The 18,049-nt window shown below is 35.9% G+C and overlaps 3 protein-coding genes across 6 annotated transcripts; 1 reads left to right on the top strand and 2 right to left on the bottom strand.

Annotated features, from left to right (window-relative positions):
* Positions 1 to 293: 293 nt before the first annotated feature.
* On the bottom strand, positions 294 to 2,253 carry LOC116351964 (15-hydroxyprostaglandin dehydrogenase [NAD(+)]-like). 2 transcript variants are annotated; one of them, XM_031784123.1, is made up of 7 exons: positions 2,089 to 2,253; positions 1,590 to 1,691; positions 1,281 to 1,511; positions 1,042 to 1,215; positions 801 to 955; positions 650 to 712; positions 295 to 592 (listed from the first exon to the last, which is right to left on the bottom strand). In XM_031784123.1, exons 2-7 carry the CDS (start codon positions 1,680 to 1,682, stop codon positions 535 to 537), a joined length of 774 nt encoding a protein of 257 aa, XP_031639983.1. In that variant the 5' UTR covers positions 1,683 to 1,691; positions 2,089 to 2,253; the 3' UTR covers positions 295 to 534. The 2 variants fall into 2 exon arrangements, with proteins under 2 accessions (XP_031639989.1, XP_031639983.1); XM_031784129.1 differs by lacking the exon at positions 2,089 to 2,253 and having other exon boundaries at positions 294 to 592; positions 1,590 to 1,796.
* A 315-nt stretch (positions 2,254 to 2,568) lies between these two features.
* LOC116351945 (protein daughter of sevenless) lies at positions 2,569 to 7,196 on the bottom strand. Its single transcript, XM_031784103.1, has 9 exons — positions 6,728 to 7,196; positions 5,664 to 5,988; positions 5,294 to 5,580; positions 4,914 to 5,216; positions 4,591 to 4,699; positions 4,259 to 4,509; positions 3,885 to 4,157; positions 3,622 to 3,813; positions 2,569 to 3,554 (listed from the first exon to the last, which is right to left on the bottom strand). The coding sequence occupies exons 1-9, from the start codon at positions 6,794 to 6,796 to the stop codon at positions 2,961 to 2,963; spliced, it is 2,403 nt and encodes an 800-aa protein (XP_031639963.1). The 5' UTR covers positions 6,797 to 7,196; the 3' UTR covers positions 2,569 to 2,960.
* A 992-nt stretch (positions 7,197 to 8,188) lies between these two features.
* Positions 8,189 to 18,040, top strand: LOC116352035 (nucleoprotein TPR). Of its 3 annotated transcripts, none has more exons than XM_031784239.1 (15): positions 8,189 to 8,346; positions 8,450 to 8,687; positions 9,065 to 10,923; positions 11,053 to 12,796; positions 12,873 to 14,204; positions 14,320 to 14,652; positions 14,912 to 15,399; positions 15,464 to 15,623; positions 15,703 to 15,980; positions 16,060 to 16,263; positions 16,440 to 16,722; positions 17,154 to 17,305; positions 17,396 to 17,445; positions 17,572 to 17,660; positions 17,736 to 18,040. In XM_031784239.1, the coding sequence occupies exons 2-15, from the start codon at positions 8,516 to 8,518 to the stop codon at positions 17,879 to 17,881; spliced, it is 7,290 nt and encodes a 2,429-aa protein (XP_031640099.1). In that variant the 5' UTR covers positions 8,189 to 8,346; positions 8,450 to 8,515; the 3' UTR covers positions 17,882 to 18,040. The 3 variants fall into 3 exon arrangements, with proteins under 3 accessions (XP_031640099.1, XP_031640098.1, XP_031640100.1); XM_031784238.1 differs by having other exon boundaries at positions 14,317 to 14,652; XM_031784240.1 differs by lacking the exon at positions 14,320 to 14,652.
* Positions 18,041 to 18,049: the final 9 nt, after the last annotated feature.

Raw genomic sequence — 18,049 nt, 5'->3', positions numbered from 1 at the left:
AATGAAAGGCAGGAATATAAAAAGAAGTGTATTTTGCCCAGCAATGAAAAAAGTGACATTTATTACAAAACAAGAAAGTACACCACACACAAATGTATTTTAATATAGACTTTTATTGTTCCGTTTCTCTGACTCAAAATGCAAAAAAAAAAAAAATCATAAGAGAACTAAGTAAATTGATTATAACAATTTCGAAAATCAAAATGATAAAATTGTCTATGAAAAAAAAAAATCAAATATGTTCAATATAAAATCAATGAAATTCTATGATTGGATAGTTTTGTTTTTATTTATCTACATGAGTGAATTCAAAGTATAGATAGCTGCATTGATGTTTATGTTTAAAAACACATTAATTTACTTCTATTTAGTATAGCAATTTAGCGCGAAATTATTTTGATTAAAAAGCGGAATTAACGCGCCAGTTGTTTTATCAATTCCACGATATGAAATGCACATGCTGAATGACAAGGGTGTTACATGAATGGATGCGGTTTCGATACATTATGATAGTGATATTGATTTCTCTTGAATTCATATTGTTACACTTGAATAAGGAACTTCTTTTGGTGGTTTCTCATTGGCAATTAACCTACAAATAATTATTCATAATTATAATATTTACTGGTGTTTAATGTTTAATGTTTACCAAACTGAACCACTTTTGCCATCTTTGATAATCGAGATCAAGCCTTTGGCTACGTGCTCACATCTAGAATTGTTTCAAAGTATACATATATTGTACGAACGACTGATTCAATCGAAAAATTAAAAAAAAAAAAAACAAATTGATCCCCTACTTTTGTGGACTTTGTCCTTTCATGTCAAGTTGCCATGCCTTTTCATGGCTGGGTGATTTGAATCGATCTGCAAACGTGGATGATGATGCATCATGCAAAATTCCTGGACACAGTGCAATAACACGAACTCCAGTCATATTATAGTGATATGCATCCTATAAAATGAATGAAAACAAAAAAAAAATCAAACCGCAAAACAAAAAACAAGTGTCTAATCAAATGTTTGATAATTTATACATACGCCACAAGACTTCGACAACGCTAGTATCGCGTGCTTTGAAGCACAATAAATGGAAAAAGAGATGGATGGCCGAAAGGATTGTGCCGATCCAATATTAATAACAACGCCACCATGTCCTTCTTTATTTTTCCCCAAATATTGTAATGCAAGCAACATTCCGCGTATGGTTCCATTCTAACATAAAATCAACGAATAGTTGGCCATTAATTACCATGAAAATGTTTGAAAATAATACGCACCAAATTAACATCGACCTCAAGCTCCCAAAATTTGTCATTCATAATTTCGGCATTGTTCACCACAATGTCCAATCGATCAAATTCACTAATTGTCATTTGGAATCCCTCTTCGAATTGTACGTAGTCGGTGACATCGACGTGACAAAATAGTACACGATCTTTGCCATACTTTTGGCCCAGTTCTTCGCATGCATTCTCTCCGGCATCCGAATCCAAATCGCAAATTGACACCTAAACAAATTAAGGTGAAACATTGAAATTAGTCAATTTCTCAAATGTTTTAACTATTTGTTAAAACTTTATGCTCACTTTTGCACCATAACGTAGTAATTCTTCCGAAAATGCACGACCAAGACCCGTTGCACCACCTGTTACAAGAGCAACTTTACCGCTGATTTCCATATTAGACGTCTGTGTACAATCAAAATAATTGAATTACAAAGTTCAATATCCTAACGAATGCTATGCAAACGTTTACTACATAAAATCAATAAAACGAACCATCAACACAACAAAATCGGGATTGTGAAGGGTCGAGTGCATGAGTCTCGAGACTCTCGACATGTGAGTAATACACTACGTTATATTTTATAATGCTGCAATTCTAAACCAATTCACCGGCTCATTTATTGAGCGATTTTACTATTTTCTATTTACTAATGTGTTGTTATATGAACTACAGTTTGTAAAATTTAACACCGATTGCAAATTTGTTGGAAACGACTTTAATCTTATATAAAATAAATACTATTTAGAAGGAAAATAAACAACAACAGAAAGGATTTTTATTTTTAAATATTTAACTTACTTTGAGCACGAATGTTTTAACTTCCAGTTTTTCTTGAAAAATATTTGATGCCGCTATGGATAGTCGAACACACTTTCACAACGGTAAACGATGCAATAGGAAATGAATGGATTATGTGCAACTACCCCTTTCGCTAACAATCCAACACTTACGAACATTGCTCGGCAAATAAATGTATGTAGTTAAATCTTTGTATGAATGGAATGTGCGCGAAAAGCATTGTAGTTTTTACAAGTATATACATCACCGCGCCCAGTTATTCCTTTCTGCGACTATAGATATATTTGTACATCGTGCAAAAGTATCAACCACATTTTCCATGCCACCAAATCGAAAATGCATAACTTTGGAAACTATTTAGTTTGCTTTGGGATGCATTCATTTTTAGTATTACTATAGAGTCACAGATTCATTGACAGTATACATAATGCACAGACAATAAAAAAAATAGTTTAAAGAATAAAAAAAAAACAAATACAATCTATATGTATGTTCCGTTTATTTGATAATCGCTCATCTTTCACAGGCATAAAATATATGTTTAATGTATGGAAGAATATAAAATAAATTGGTGTCCATTTCTTGTGACAGTCCAATCAATTTGCTATCTATTCAATTTCAAGCTTAATACCGAAAAAATACTCAAATCTGGGAAATTAGTGTAAAAAAATAACATTGTATCAAATGATTTATGAATCAAATATTCCTTAAAAAGATAAATTTTTCAATTGGAATAAAACACACACATTTATAAATGTATATATCTTCTTGCAAGGCACCCAAATTCAATTTATGTATGATCACTGCTATAAAATATTTAATGCACTAAAATCTGTTTTGCAAACATAAAAACTAAAAATAAAAATCGCTTCTCATTCTTTTGATCGATTTTTGGCGCGTGCCATTTCGGCATCCTGTCTCGTGCGCATAAATGCTTCTGTTTTAATAAAGTCCACCGATTTATAAACAATTCCACTGGACGTTGGCGGATTATTCACGCCAACACCAATTGATGTAATACTTAATGTATTTCCACCGACATTTACATCGTTTGCATTAGTTTGATTTCCAAATACTGATGATGATGAAATACTAACGGTGCTCAATCGATTCGATAGATTATTTGACCATGCCGAACCGATGGGCTGCGAATTGAGATTCGATGTGCTTGCCGATGTATTTGAATTGTTACAAATTGGTGGTGGATTCGAATGATCCAAATCGAAATACTCAAGAACACCCGTTTGGCGACTATTGGCTCCGCCACATTGTGGTGATGACACGGGTGCTGGATTTGTTACCATCGTTGCTGATACGGTCGCCGTTGACAATAATGATGATGATGATGAATTGTTGTAATTTCGTGGAAGTGTTTTCGATACCTGATCATTGTTATATGCACCCTGAAATTCGGCATCAGTTGCTGCCGACATAACACCTCGTCGTTGCAATGTACTCGTTTCGAGCTGTAAATAAATTACATCAAATTATAATTATGAATGTTTGAATGTCAAATAAATCGTTTTAAATTACTTTGATCGGAGTTGGTGATGGCTTCAATTTGCGATCTATACATGGCGGTATTAAATCATTCGATTTATTTGGTGATAACTTAACAATGGATGGCACACTTTTTATCATATTTGGAGTTGCCACTTTTGGCTCATTATCGTCATGATTTAATTTGGGTTTAAGTTTTCGATCAACTGCTGGAGCATCTGGTTGCTTATTTTTTGAAATATAGATATATATCAATGAACAACAATTTTCTATGAAAATGGTCATGGTATAGTTACTTGTTCATGAAAATCGTAACGAAAAACGTTGCCTTCGACTTTGACAGGTGCAGCATTTGTGTAGAAATGTGAACGCTTCTTGGGCATGGTCGATGACATGAACTCTGTATTTAAGGCCACTTTATCACCCGAACGTCCTTCATCCAATTCAAGCATAGACGCACTTGTACCGCCTGAACATAAATCCATGGAGTTTTCATAATTATTGCTCTCCTTGTGCTTTGTGTATCGCAATTGATGCGAACGAGGAATATCATAACTTTCGTCAACGTACTAGAGTACAAAACACATACAAAATCCAATTAGATTTTTCAACAGAAATCATTTCTTTTTAGATTCACTTATGCTACGAAAAAAAAGAAGAGAAACCGTACCGAATTGATATCCTTCGGGCCATAGGCAATGGCTGGTGATGCATTTTCTGTGTCTGAAGAATTCACTTCTTTGTTCTGTTCCTCAGAATCGGTTTTCTCCAACAAAAGCCCGGCGACTGGAAGTGGCCTCTTGGAGTTACCACGTTTACATGACAAACTTTCATCATCCGGCAACTTTGAAAATCGTTGAGCATACGTAAATACGATCGAATCATTTTCGACGGAACTCTCCGATGGTCTCATACAACGTTCTAAAACATTTTTAAAAAATCATTAATAAATAATTTAAATTCATTTTTATAAAAAAACCTCTTTTCTCTATAAATATTTACCGCCATTTGTGGAATCATTCGGATTGGCCGGCATCCAATCTTCATCATCGGTAAAAACACTTTCAGAATCGGTTGGACTAGATTTACCGCTTTGCGGTGTTTGTGGTGTCTGGTAATAATTGTTGGGTCAAATTCATTCATTATCGACCATTTATTGATGGTCGAATGTGAAGTCGAAAGCACAAAAAATCAGTTAAAATGCATAAAATTACATATTGGATGAAATGAAATAAATATCTCAATTGAAATTATTTATCTTTTAAAATTTTGACAATTGAGCGCATATTTCATATGTTAATAAAAAAACAAAACTATGTCAATACCGTTTGAATGTTATTGCGTTTAGGTGAGTATGGTTGTTCGTTGGCCACATTCAATCGAATATTTGCATTAATTCGCCGTGAATCACATGATTTGGAATCGAGAGAATTAAGTGGTGTTGTGGGACTGCCCGATATACAATCAGCAATTGCAATATACGGTCCGGACGAACCACTTGTTTGTGATGGTTGTAAATCAGAAACGCTGCTCAATTTTAAATTTTCTGGTATTTTACGATTTGCCGATAGATTTCGAAATAGTCCTGGTTCATCTGAATTTTTATTGCGACTTGTTTTCGCAATTGCCTACAAACCATATGAAAGTAATTTCGATTAGAATTTCACCTTATTATGATTAGTATAACATTTCATCATTTTATTACCGTAAAATTATAATAATCTTCTTTTGGACCATGGCCGCCACTTTTGTTCAATGGTGCATCACAAATTAATGTCTCTCGATTGCCATAGGTTGAATGACGACATTTTGGATCGTAGTTCTGATAAACAGAATTATTATTGTCGATCGGTTCGGCTGTGTGTAATAGTGCAATTTGATCCGATGCATTTGATGATTTAATCGGAGATAAATTTGTTGTTTTCAAATTGACCATCAATGATTGATTGGTCGCGCCTTGACTGTCACTTACTTCCGACGTCACATTATAATCTATTTTACGTACAATAATTCACACTAAATTATCCAATTCGACGATATTTAAGAGAGTAAAAAAAAGATGATATAAAACTTACAATGTCGATTGTCGCCGGTATCCTGTTGTTGTGGTTTTGATAAATCCTGCAAATTGCACACCTCACAAATACAATTGACCCATGCGTTCATGTCTTCCTCCGAATTGGCCGCCAAATAATATGTGCGCAGTGGTGTTTTCACATCAAACATATATTGAAATTTTTGCTTACGATGTTCAAGTTGCAAGCCTGAATCGACTTGTTCACATTGATCTAAATCGATGACACCTTTTAATTTTCGACAGCTACGATCTTTGTAATATTCGAGGCAAAATTGTTCGGGTATTTCGCCTTGTTTTAGAGTAAACCAACGTCTTCTCCAACGCTTTTGAAATGGAAAAACAGAAATTAAGTAAAGAAAACATAAGGAAATTAAGACGAACATACATTGAATGCATTCATTGATTCAAATCTAGGGGGTAGACACAATAGAGAATGAATGAATTCCAATGAATTATCATAATACTTGATAGATTATGTCAAATTGATATCGGTAATAAAGATTTTAAGTTTTTTCCATTTCGTTTTAACCAGACAATATATTTGGATTTTGTCGTCTGGATATTTCAGCTCATCTGGATAACGTTAGGCGATGATATGGAGTGAAATCACGGTATTCACATTTTTAGTACAAGTAATCTATCTAGTAATATGACAATTCATTGGAATTCATTGTGTCTAACCCCCTAGATTAAAATTCATGAAAAAGAGAGAAAGCAAAAAAAAAAAAAAAGAAATAAACAAACATAAATTTCCATACACAATTTTCGCAGAATAAATGGCATAGCAAAGAAAAAGACCTTGAAATCAACCGAACAAACACCCAACACACTTATTCAAAATCCATTTTATTCGTAGAAACTGTGCAATTAATGTGATAGCATTTGCTAATTGTACAGTACGTTTATTATTTAGTTATTTAAATGAGCACACAAAACGGAAGAACAAAAGTCCAAATATATGTATATTTTACATACATATATGTGTCGTGTGTATGCTTGTTATGTGCAAAATAAAAAAACATGGAATATGTATTTGGGAAAAAAACGATAATAGTGACTCACAGCTCGCCATATGCGCTTTGTTGGTGGAGACTTTATCAGCCATCCTTCGTGATAAATTTCTTTTGTCATTTTGTGGTTTGTTTATTTGTGCGACTGCTGGGAATTCTATTGTTTGTATTTTTTCACGCACTCTCTCTCTCTCCCTTTCTCTCGCGTCTTCTTCAGATTGAAAGTGTTATGTTATATGGTTCTTTTTTTTCAAATAGAATGATCACAAATTTAATCGAATCCATGCAAAATTTTTGAATTGAAGAAGTGTTCAGCGGAGAAAACAAAGATTCTTTTTACACCGAAAATGCGAACACTGAAATTTTTGAGGAGGGGGAACAGCAACAACTCCTCAAAACGAAAACACAATTTCTACTAAAATACTAAACGAAAAGAAACTAATTATAATGTATAGAAGACGAACGAATGGATACTACAAAACATGAACGAAGAAAGAGAGCCGTTGACCAAGCTGTCTAAAGGAGCAAACAAGTTATTCAATTGCTCATAGTGCACCATACAGATACACAGACAACAAAAAATGCCTGTACATGACATATCACAGACGCTCACACACGACAATACTTTGTTGTCGAAGATTGACAGCACACTTGAAATAAACGCATCATATGTCATATACTTGTTCTATGTCATAGATTTGTAAACGGAGGGGTACCACTGTTGATTCGAAATGGAACATCATGTTTGATCAAATTAATGCTTAACAACAGAATCGTTCTAAAGTTATTGTGCAGTTTTATTTTTTATGTCATGAATATCTCAATTCATTACGATTCGATTATATATGAAATGTGTTCCATATATTTTGAAAAAAGCATTAAATCCTCTTTAAATCAAATAATTTTGTTAATTGATAGACAAACGTAAATCTTTTTTTTTTAAGAATTCCCGGAATATTTTCGTTTGGGAAAAATATTTCAAATATTGTTTGGAAAATGATGCAAATTACATAAAAAATCGGATTTTAACATATTTATTTTGAATATAAAACATATAATTTTGAACTTATTCAAATATCCGTGTGATAAGCGCCCTCTTTGGTAAAACCAATAAATTCACACACCAAATAAAATGTGGTCTATTTAACCAGCCTTCACACAGTCAAGTGTTTTCACATTTGAGTAAATAGAGGTCGACACATATCCAAATGATTACCTAAAATCCAATAAAGCGAATATTTTTTTGTTAAAAAATGATATTCGTGAATCGAAACAAAAAATTGGATGCGAATTATTTTTTGAAAAGTGATAAACATAAGGCTTATACATTAAATAAATAGTATTATTTTGTTGCATTGCGTCGTGTGAACGAGACGCTATTATGGAATTTTTGCAATAGATATGCCGCACACTTACCGACGCAAAGCGTGAATGTTTGCATCAGGCTCTATCTGTCGATGCTGTGCATGCGAAAACAAAACATTTCAACACATGCAAAAATAAGCGACAGTGTGTCGGTGTTTTTTTTTAGCTAACTTCATTTTACCGCCGGTCGCCATTTACAAAAGAGCATTTCAATAAGCAACTAAGTAGAGAGTTAAGTGTGTTTCGTGCGAACAACACAGTATTTTGGGCGATACGAATTTTTATTGAACGGAGCATAAAATTAAAGTGAGTATCGATCTAAACGAATGGAATGAAATTTGATGTGCATTCCGAGCATATTTTTGGGAAAACCAGAGATCTTACACATTTTTTTTGATACGAAAAAAAGTGATACATCTTGAAAAGGCGAACCAATTCTCATACAATCGAGAACAGAACATTGGAAACCAGCAAAATGGACAAACCGGAATGGGAGACGAATAAAATTCTATCGAGAATACTGAATCGTCGGGAACTTGACAAAGTTGCCCCAGACACAGTGAAGAAAATCGAAAAATTCTTCGAAGATCGTTTCGATGAATTTATGACAACACAAGCACTGTACGAAACATTACAACGAACACACTGTAAGTGTTTTTTTTTCTGTCGTCATTTAGTTCATATATCACACATACATTTTTGCTAGAGTAATGACATTTTTGTTGTGACCCAATGCATGAACAAAAAAAAAATCATAAAATTACAGCAAACAAGATGTTGCTTAAAATGTTTTTCTTCATAAAAATTCTGATTTCAAAACACATTTTACATTCTTCCATTGGAATGAAACATTCTAAACATCAAATGTATGCGGAGATAGAATGACATTTTTTGATTACAATTTTCATTTTTTTTTTCTTATGACATTTAACATAACCCAAATTGAATTGGGCACTCAATAGGGCTGTGTGGTTTGGTTTGAGTTTTTTTTTTAATTTTTTACTTGTGTTTTTCTCTGTGGCAGCTCAAAAGACCGTTGAATATGAAAAATTGGTGCAAGATTTGACTACAAAAAATGAAGACAACGAAGTCAAATTGGATAAGTCCCAACAAAATGCGCTTGAATTACGCCAACAATTGGACGAAGTCCGCGCTGAAGTATCCCGTTTGCAAAAGTCGATTGCCAAATTTGAAACTGAGAACATCGAGTATAAGCGACAACGGGAAAATTTAATCAATGAACGTGATGCGTTGCAAAGTAATTTGGAAAGTCGAATGGCCGAAACGGACCGATTGAAAGGTGATGTCCGTGAATTGGAAAAACAACTACAAGCGGCCATCAATGCAAAATATGATGCAATTGCAAAATATGATGAAATTCAGTCGAAAGAGGCAAGCCTTGAATACAAAGAGCGACGCATGGAACAAGACAAAAACATTTTACAATCACAATTGGCCAGCCTAACGGAAACATACCAGAGCAATTTGGAAGAATTGATGGCAATTCGTCGTGAAAAACAATTCACCCGACTCGATCTCGAAGCAAAATTAAATGAACGCATCGAAGAGTTGAACATTTGTAACAGTTCGATTGCACATTTAAAAGAATCCAATCAGACGCTACAGAATCGCCTTGAAGAGTTGTCGGCCAAACGTAAAGAAGAGGCTGATGAAGCCATGAAAATGGCCGATTGTTATAAAAACGAATTGTTGGCCAAGAGCAAATTGGCTGACATTTATAAGAATGACAATGAAGATACAAAGAAGCATTTGAACGAATTAACAAATGCCGTTTCCGATTTGAAGAAAATGTTATCTGATTCGGTTGAAGAGTATGGCACGCTCGAAACCAGATGCAAAGAAGATGCACTACAACACAGTGAAGAGCTCAAAGAGAAGGACAGTATTATTGAAAATTTGCGCACGGAACTCAAGAATGCCAACGATCTATTGAAAACGGCACAAGAAGAAAATCTTGAGCATGTCATCGAACGTGTTGCACCATCAGCTGCGGCCACATCCAAAATTCTTAAATCGAATATGACACTCACCGAAATCTACACCGAATATGTGAAAGCCAATGAAAGTTTGCTCTCTGAGCGACGTGAAAATGCCAAATTGAAAATACAAATGAAAGAGATTTTGCAAGAAATTGAAGAACGTGCACCAGCCATCAATAAACAACAAATCGAAAACGATAAATTGATTGAGGCAAATGCACAGATTCGTGAACAACTCGACAATATGATCACCGAACGTGTAGTCGAACGTGAGAAATTGCAAGAAGTCACATCCAAATATTCATATTTGGAACGTGAAAATAAGCGATTGAAAACGGGTCAAGCAGATCTCTCGCGACAAGTATGCTTCCTATTGAAAGAAGTTGAACAACTTCGTGGTGGCATTGTATCCGATGCACCGGATCAATCCATTGGCTCTGATATGTCAGCGGCCGAGGTTATAAGCAAAAAATTGGTTACATTCGGTAATATGGATGAGCTACAAGAAAATAACCAAAAATTATTGTTGTTGGTACGAGATTTGAGCACCAAATTGGAAGAAATCGAAGAAACACAAAGTAATTTCGATCAATCATCGTATGAATCGAAGATTGCTGATTATACAAAACGACTGGAACACATGGAAATCCAGCAACGACACCAAGCCCAAATGATCCAACAATATATCCAGCAACGCGATCGCTACAAGTTGTTGTACTTTGAAATTATGAAAGATGTCGGCAAACCAATTCTCAACATTAGCATGGATGGTTCAATCGCCGAAAATATGGAAACCAACGACGAAGAAACACCGTTAGCTTCAACAAGTAGTGCATCATCGGCAAGCGGAACACAAGCTCAATCACCGAATGTTGACAAAAAGGTAAATCGACGACATTTTGAAATTGAATATAAAATTATTATTTATGCATACATTAAACTTACTCTTCTCTTTTCTGTTCTCTTCTCTTCTCTTCTCTTTCTCGCTCAAAATAAATCTACGCAACTATAGGTGCTAGAATTTCAAGAAAAACTTAAAGAATCAGCCAAACAATTGCAAACGTACAAAGAAGAACATGATGAATATCGCAAAGAGAAAATGGCCAACGATAAAATTATGAACGATCAATTTAATTCGATGCGTAACGAATTGCGCGAATTGACAACAACAAATTGCAAACTCAAGAACAATTACGAATTTAAGCTGGAGAAAATCAAGAGTCTCGAAAACGATGTGTCCGATTTTAAGAAGCAAATATCGGCTCTCGAAGAGCGTAATAAGGTCTACGACAGCACAATTTCAAAACAAGAGCAAACAATTGCATATTTACGCGAAGAACTGTTCAATACACAGAAAAAATTGTCGATTGCCGAGGTGAGCAATAAAAATCTAAAGCAACAATATGAAATAATTCGTGACACCGAAAGTCGCCTACAATCGGAACGCGAAGCATTGTACAATGAGCGTCAAAAGCAAAACATCGTTTTGAATAATTTGGAATTATTGAAATGTCAACTTGAACGATCGGAAAATGATGGTCGTGCTCGGGCTGAACAGCGACTAGATGAAACGGTTCGTGAATGTTCTGCATTGCGTCGTCATTTACAAGAAGAAAAAGATCATTTCCGTGAATTGACTGCTGACCTTGAGCGTAAAACCAAATCGGCACTGGAAAAGGCTGCCGAAGAAAAGGCCGAAGTTGAACGATTACAAACCGAATTGAAAAACTTGCGCGATCAATTGGCACAAAAAACCGAACAAATGGAAACATTGAGTAAGAAATTACAAGAAGCACTTACACCGAATGTTAAAGATAATCCGGTTGCCAAGGCCAACAAGCGTGCCAAGGATTTGCAAGTGAAATTGGACATGGCCCTGATTGAAGTCGAACATTTGAAGGCTCAAGCTGATTCTTGCCATGAAACCATCGAACAATACACCAAAATTGCAAAAGAAAGTGAAATTCAACACAAAGAGATAAGCGATCGATACCATGAATATCGCACCAAAACCGAACAAGAACTACAAGAGGCCAAAGCTCGTGAGTCAGAGCTTGTATCACGCGTTGAAGAATTGGAAACCGAAATTAAACTACAAATTACTGATGCTCAACTCACCAACACTGATAGCTCTGATCAATTGAAAAAAACTCAACAAGAGCTCAAAGAAGCATACGAAAAAATTAGTAAGAGCAATATTGCATTGCGGGATCTACGTGATCAGGTCAACACATTGAATGCCGAATTGAAGACCACCAACGATAAGTACACGCAAGCAATTACAATGCACACATCCGATTTGCATTTGTTCACCGAATGCAAGCAAAAATTGAGCAACGTTGAGTGCCAAATTAGTAAATTGACGGCCGAGCGTGATGATGCAATTGCTGCACTTCAAGAACTGCAAAGTGGCAACGAAACAGCACGTGCTCTACTCGAAAAAGACAAACATGAGCTGGAAAAACGATTGGACGACTTAAATTCACAGAATGTTGCATTGCACGACCAATTGCAATTGCTAAGTTCCACATTGACTGCAGCCAAATCTGCAAACGACTCGAATGCCGAAGATGTGAGCATGAATGAATCTCAAAATGACTCAATCATCAATCGATCCATCACTGATAATGATGGCCGTGAAAAATTAATGTCAATTATCAAATATTTGCGAGCTGAAAAGGATGTGGCATTGGCCAACGTCGACGTATTGAGAAACGAAAACATTCGACTCTCCGCCGAATTGAAGCTATTGAACGGTAAGCATTTTTATATTTTTTGTTTTTGAATCTACACAAACATCATTTCTCTAATATGGTAACGGTATAATTTCAGATAAAGTCAAGCAACTAGTTGATGCCAAGAGCAAAGATGTTTCGACCAAAGAGGAAAATCCACTAACAATGGCAAAATATACGGAGGTGCTACGTAAATTGGAAACATTTACCGCTATGCAAGATAGTAATCGAATGCTACGTGACGAACGTGACTCATTGTTGAATCGCATCAAAGACTTAACCGATCGCAATGACAAAGTCGAAAACGAGGTGTTCCCATTGCAAGAGCAAAACCGCGAACTGACAACTAAAACGGAGGAGTTGACTGGCGAAAATACCAAATTGCGCAATGAAGTGCTACAGTGGCGTCAACGTGCCAATGCTTTGGTTGAACGTTCCAATAAAAATCCCGAAGAATTCAAGCGTATGCAAAATGAGCGTGAAAATTTGGCAAAGATGTTGACGGCCGAAAAGGAAAAAATCGAAAAGGCCGATGCTGAACTTACGCAAATCAAACAAGAAAAGAATCGCATCGAAATTGAATTGGCCAGCTTGCAAAAGAACAACCACAGCGTAACCGAAGAAAAGAAGAAACTGGCCGATGATATTTTGACGGTAAAACAGAGCAATGCTCGTATGTCCAATGAAATTATTGAGATTAAGAATACATTGCTGCAACGTGACGATGAAATTAAGAAAATGGTCGAAGAATTGACCAACAAAGAGGCTCAATTTAATAAAGCAAAGTACAATGAAATGCAAATCCGTAAGATTGCCAAGAAATACAAAGATTCATTCTTTGAATTACAACAAAAACACGATGCACTTCTAGCTGAAAGAGCTGCACGTCCGCTTGAACAACAAGCAGCCGACTTGTGTGATACGAATCTATCGCAAACCGATAAAACACTCAACGATACAATTAAAGAGCTTGAACTATCGATTACAGAAAAACAAGAACAAAACGAATTACTGCGCGGTGAAAACGATACGCTCACCAAACAATTGGGTGAATTGGACACAAAACATTCAAATACGCTTCGTGAATTGAACAATACAATTCAAACGTTGACGGAAGAGAAGAAACACATTGCACGTGAATTGACGACAACAAAAACACAATTGGTGAATTCTGAACAGGTTCGCACCGAAAATGATAGTTTAAAATCGCAAAATGATAATCGAATGAAAGATTTGGCCGATCAAGATAAAGAGAATAAAGAAACAATTGCTCGTTTAACACGTGAAAATGAAACATTGCAAGGACGCCTGGCACAATTACATCGACAATTTGGCGGTCAACAAGCGACTAAACCAACAACCAGCAGCGGTGCGATTGAAAAGAGTCCATCAGATGCGGCCCGTACAGCCAACGTTAAACCGATGGCAGGTATGTTATACACAAAATTATTTTCTATTTTTTTTTTTTCAAAAACTGAACTGTGTTCGGTTAAACCGAATCGATTTCGATGAGTGAAATCAATTTATCTCGATCTTGTTAGCAGGCATGGCAGGTCCGAGCAACCAGTCAGCCACTGTTACACCACGACCACGTGGTGGAGACACACCTTTGGCAAGCATTCGACCAATGTCTGTTCAGAATAGTCGCACAGTTGCCGTTTTGCCCACCAGCCAAACAACAAACGTAGCTTCGATTCATGGTAGCTCATCAACTTCATCCGGTAGTGCTGTCACAGCATTAGTTCCACCACAACAAGTGCACAGCGCCAGTGGTGGAATGGCCGGTGAAGTGATGTCTACAACAAGCTCACACACAGATTATATGCCCGCCACCAGCTCAGCAGCTTCCATTGTCGTTGCTGCCGTATCACCAATGGGTAAGTTCGACATTTCGAACGTAATTGCAATGTGGCAAAATTGTGGTACACTTTTCATTAGGTTGATTTGCAAACGAAATAATTTTTTATACCAAATTATTTTTGAGTATTTATTTGGTGTAGTTGGTGTGCATTAGACAATGTGTACACTGTTCCATTTCCCAAATTCCAAAATTTTCATATAAATGTGTTGTTCTGGTTCACACATGTTTACTCTGCTCATTGCAAATTTATTTATTTCTTATTTTGGTATTTATAGGTGCTAATATTGATAAGTCCGATCCAACACAATCCGTTGCATCAAATTCATCGGAAAATATGCAAGAAGCTGAAAGTGTTGAAGACTCATCTTCTTCATCCAGCACACAAGTGACGGTACAACAGCAAGCTGTCGCATTAGTTTCACCTCGGCAACATGAAAATGCTCCGCAAAATATTGTTGCTCCACAACAGGTTATCGATCAATTACACGCTGCCAGCACGTCTGCATCGTCATCAACATCGGCCAGTAGTCAAAGTCAATCGATTACCATGAGTACACACAATCGTGCCACTTCAACAAGTAATACAGTAACCACATCGCAAGCTGGACACAAGCGACCACGCGACAATGAAACCGATTCAACCGATGAAATTTCATCGGATCATGGCCAAAAGAAACCACTAATCAAACGTACTCGCATACAAATTGGTTCTAGCACATCGCAAGGCGTTAGTGAATCGTCATGCTTAGATGTTGACTATCAGGTAAAATCAAATTAAAATATTAAAAAAAAAAACAGTTTTTTTTATAAAAAATCATTATTTATAGGTGACCACATCATCTCAACGTGATCAAGATGACGAAAATATACTAATTGTTGATTCGGAATCTGACGAAGAAATGCCAGATGATGGCCCTGTTGAACCGGATGATACAATTCAATTCGAAGACGAAAGTGATAATGTTGAACCATTTGAAGAGGCTCAAGGTAATTTTCGTAATTTCATCAAATTGTTAGGTTATTTTAACAATAGTTAATTTATTGGGAAATCATCTGTCGATAACAGGTGAATCGACCGATATGTATGCTGAAACTCTTCAATCGGACAACAATGAAGTCGATGTCGATGAAACTAGCGAACCAAATCAGTCAAATCCGAATGCTTCAACATCGGCAGCTAGTGCGCAAAACGTGATTGATCTAGCGAATACTGATAATACATCTCAACCACAAGAGACACAACAAATCCAAACAATAAGCGCCAGTGATGCTGGATCAAGCGGTTCTTCAACACAATCAACATGGAGAGGTCAAGCTGCACAAACTCCATCACGTCAACAGCAGGTAGTTTAGATTCTTTTGTTTGTGAATAAAATACACTTTTGAGTACCATATTTTAATTGGTTGACATTCTATTCAATAGGCATCGACACCAGTAACTCCCGTTCAACAGAATTCTCAGTCACAAGCAACAACACAAAACACTCCCCAACAACAGCCACAGCAACCAATCATACTTAGTTTTGAAGAATCCGGTGATGATAGTATTGTGCCAAGCACACCAACTTTATACGTTCCACGAAGAGCTGATGGTTTTAGTGAGGCTGTTAGTTCACCACAGCCACACGTGAGTGATCATTTAATTCTCTAATCAACATTTGGCACACACACACATACACATTCACAAAACCAATTTTATTGTTCGCTTTTACAAAAAAATTTTTTTTTAAATTTCATCACTAAATATATGTGAATGATAAAGACAATTAATTAAAATTTATGTATGTTATTAATACTTGATAGCATCAAGCACATCAGCAGCCAGCAGCACGTTTCACATTTGCCGAGTCAGCAACTCGACCAACCGATGGCATCGATGACACACGTATCGATCTAACGCAATTGGATGAATCGGGAAGAAGTGTTTCTACCATTCCATCACAATCGCCACGTGATACAGGATCTGCAAATGAAACGAGCAGTACATCGGCAACACCAGCCGTTGCTCAAGTTGAACCGATTGCTGGCACAAGTTCGGCTCCAGAGGCTAGCGTTCCACAAGTATTGGTTACAGATGACGCCGAAGGTAATTTTATTTATTCAATATTTATCACTTCTACTGCTCCATTTAGTGTAATAAGAAAATGAAAATTCATATTTGTACATTTCAAATTTTCCAAAAAAAATTTCAACATTTTTCATGTGATCATACTGTTCCAAATTGAAGATTGGCATCCAATTTATGTATTTTTCAAAGATTGGTCGCTTCGAGAAAAAAAATTATTTTGAAATTCCGTCTTCAGACGGTCTTATGCAGTTGAAGTTCCTTTTGGTCTTTCTATCGATCATTCGGTATTTTGTTTCATTTGAAATAAAGTCCATTCCACACCGCTCAAAACCTAAATATCTTCTTTCTTCATTCGCATTCATGTCCTCGCTCTCACTCAAAATATTTTGCTATGCTGCTTCAATTATATCTTTACTTCAAAATGATATTTATTTGTTTTATTTTTTCAGAAGTGTCCGAATTTGCTGATGACAATGCATCCACTACCGAAACCGATGAAAATAAGGGGTCTGAAGAAATAGAAGACATTGAAAATGAGGAAGGAATTGATGGTGTTTCATCAGAAGGCGAAAAAACCTCTGGTGGCACGGAAACAGTTGCGGTAAATTCATTCAACAAAATGGCCGAATCAAATTGCTGCATTTTTTTCTGTTGAATAATATTAATTTTTATAACTTTTGTGTTATTTTAGACTGAAGAAGAAGGTCGTGAAGCCGAGGTAGCCACAACCTATCAAACCAGGTATATATATTTTTTTTATATATTAAACATTTCATAGATATTCAAGTATGTAGACCATAGTGTTGAAAATTAAACCAAAAAAATTGAGATTAATTAATATTTTTACTTTCCATTTATTATAAATAGGAGCTCACGAGGACGAGGTACACCATCACCATATCAACGCGGTCGTCGTTCCATTCGCGGAAGACCACAACCAATTGTATGGCAAGATGGTACGTCAAACAAATAAAACCGTTGAAAAATCCAATAGCATTTTATTCATACAACACATTCAACATTTATTATAGGCTCAATGAATCAACCAGACTATCAGCAACAGCAAAATTCTGGTTCACCAAATCGCGGTTTTATTCCGCAACAACAAGCTCCAGTGCAGCAACAACGTGGTGGCCCGAAACGCCGTATGCGTCGTCCATACAATTCACGCTTCTAATTCATATCCTGATTGATAAGGAAAAATTAAATAAATGCGAACTTGTTGTTCCATACATACATTCACAATAACCCGAACATACATAAAATCATATAAAGAAGAAACACACACTACAAAGAAAAAGAATTAAAAAAAATTTATGCATAAGAATGTACCAAACATTTTTTT

Source organism: Contarinia nasturtii, unplaced genomic scaffold, assembly GCF_009176525.2.
Source record: "Contarinia nasturtii isolate CC-2019 unplaced genomic scaffold, AAFC_CNas_1.1 Cnas_scaffold_187, whole genome shotgun sequence".
In the NCBI taxonomy this organism is placed as follows: Eukaryota; Metazoa; Arthropoda; class Insecta; order Diptera; family Cecidomyiidae; genus Contarinia; species Contarinia nasturtii.
This window is presented reverse-complemented; position numbering and strand designations above follow the sequence as displayed.

Coding starts and splice junctions, on each gene's coding strand:
- LOC116351964 (XM_031784123.1), bottom strand. CDS start 1,682: ATGGAAATCAGCGGTAAAGTTGCTCTTGTAACAGGTGGTGCAACGGGT. Junction 1,216..1,280: donor TTGAGGTCGATGTTAATTTG/GTGCGTATTATT, acceptor ATTTTATGTTAG/AATGGAACCATACGCGGAAT. Junction 956..1,041: donor CGTTGTCGAAGTCTTGTGGC/GTATGTATAAAT, acceptor TTCATTTTATAG/GATGCATATCACTATAATAT.
- LOC116351945 (XM_031784103.1), bottom strand. CDS start 6,796: ATGACAAAAGAAATTTATCACGAAGGATGGCTGATAAAGTCTCCACCA. Junction 5,989..6,727: donor CAAAGCGCATATGGCGAGCT/GTGAGTCACTAT, acceptor CCATTTCAAAAG/CGTTGGAGAAGACGTTGGTT. Junction 3,814..3,884: donor GTTACGATTTTCATGAACAA/GTAACTATACCA, acceptor TCAAAAAATAAG/CAACCAGATGCTCCAGCAGT.
- LOC116352035 (XM_031784238.1), top strand. CDS start 8,516: ATGGACAAACCGGAATGGGAGACGAATAAAATTCTATCGAGAATACTG. Junction 10,924..11,052: donor CACCGAATGTTGACAAAAAG/GTAAATCGACGA, acceptor ACGCAACTATAG/GTGCTAGAATTTCAAGAAAA. Junction 15,981..16,059: donor CTCCATCACGTCAACAGCAG/GTAGTTTAGATT, acceptor TCTATTCAATAG/GCATCGACACCAGTAACTCC.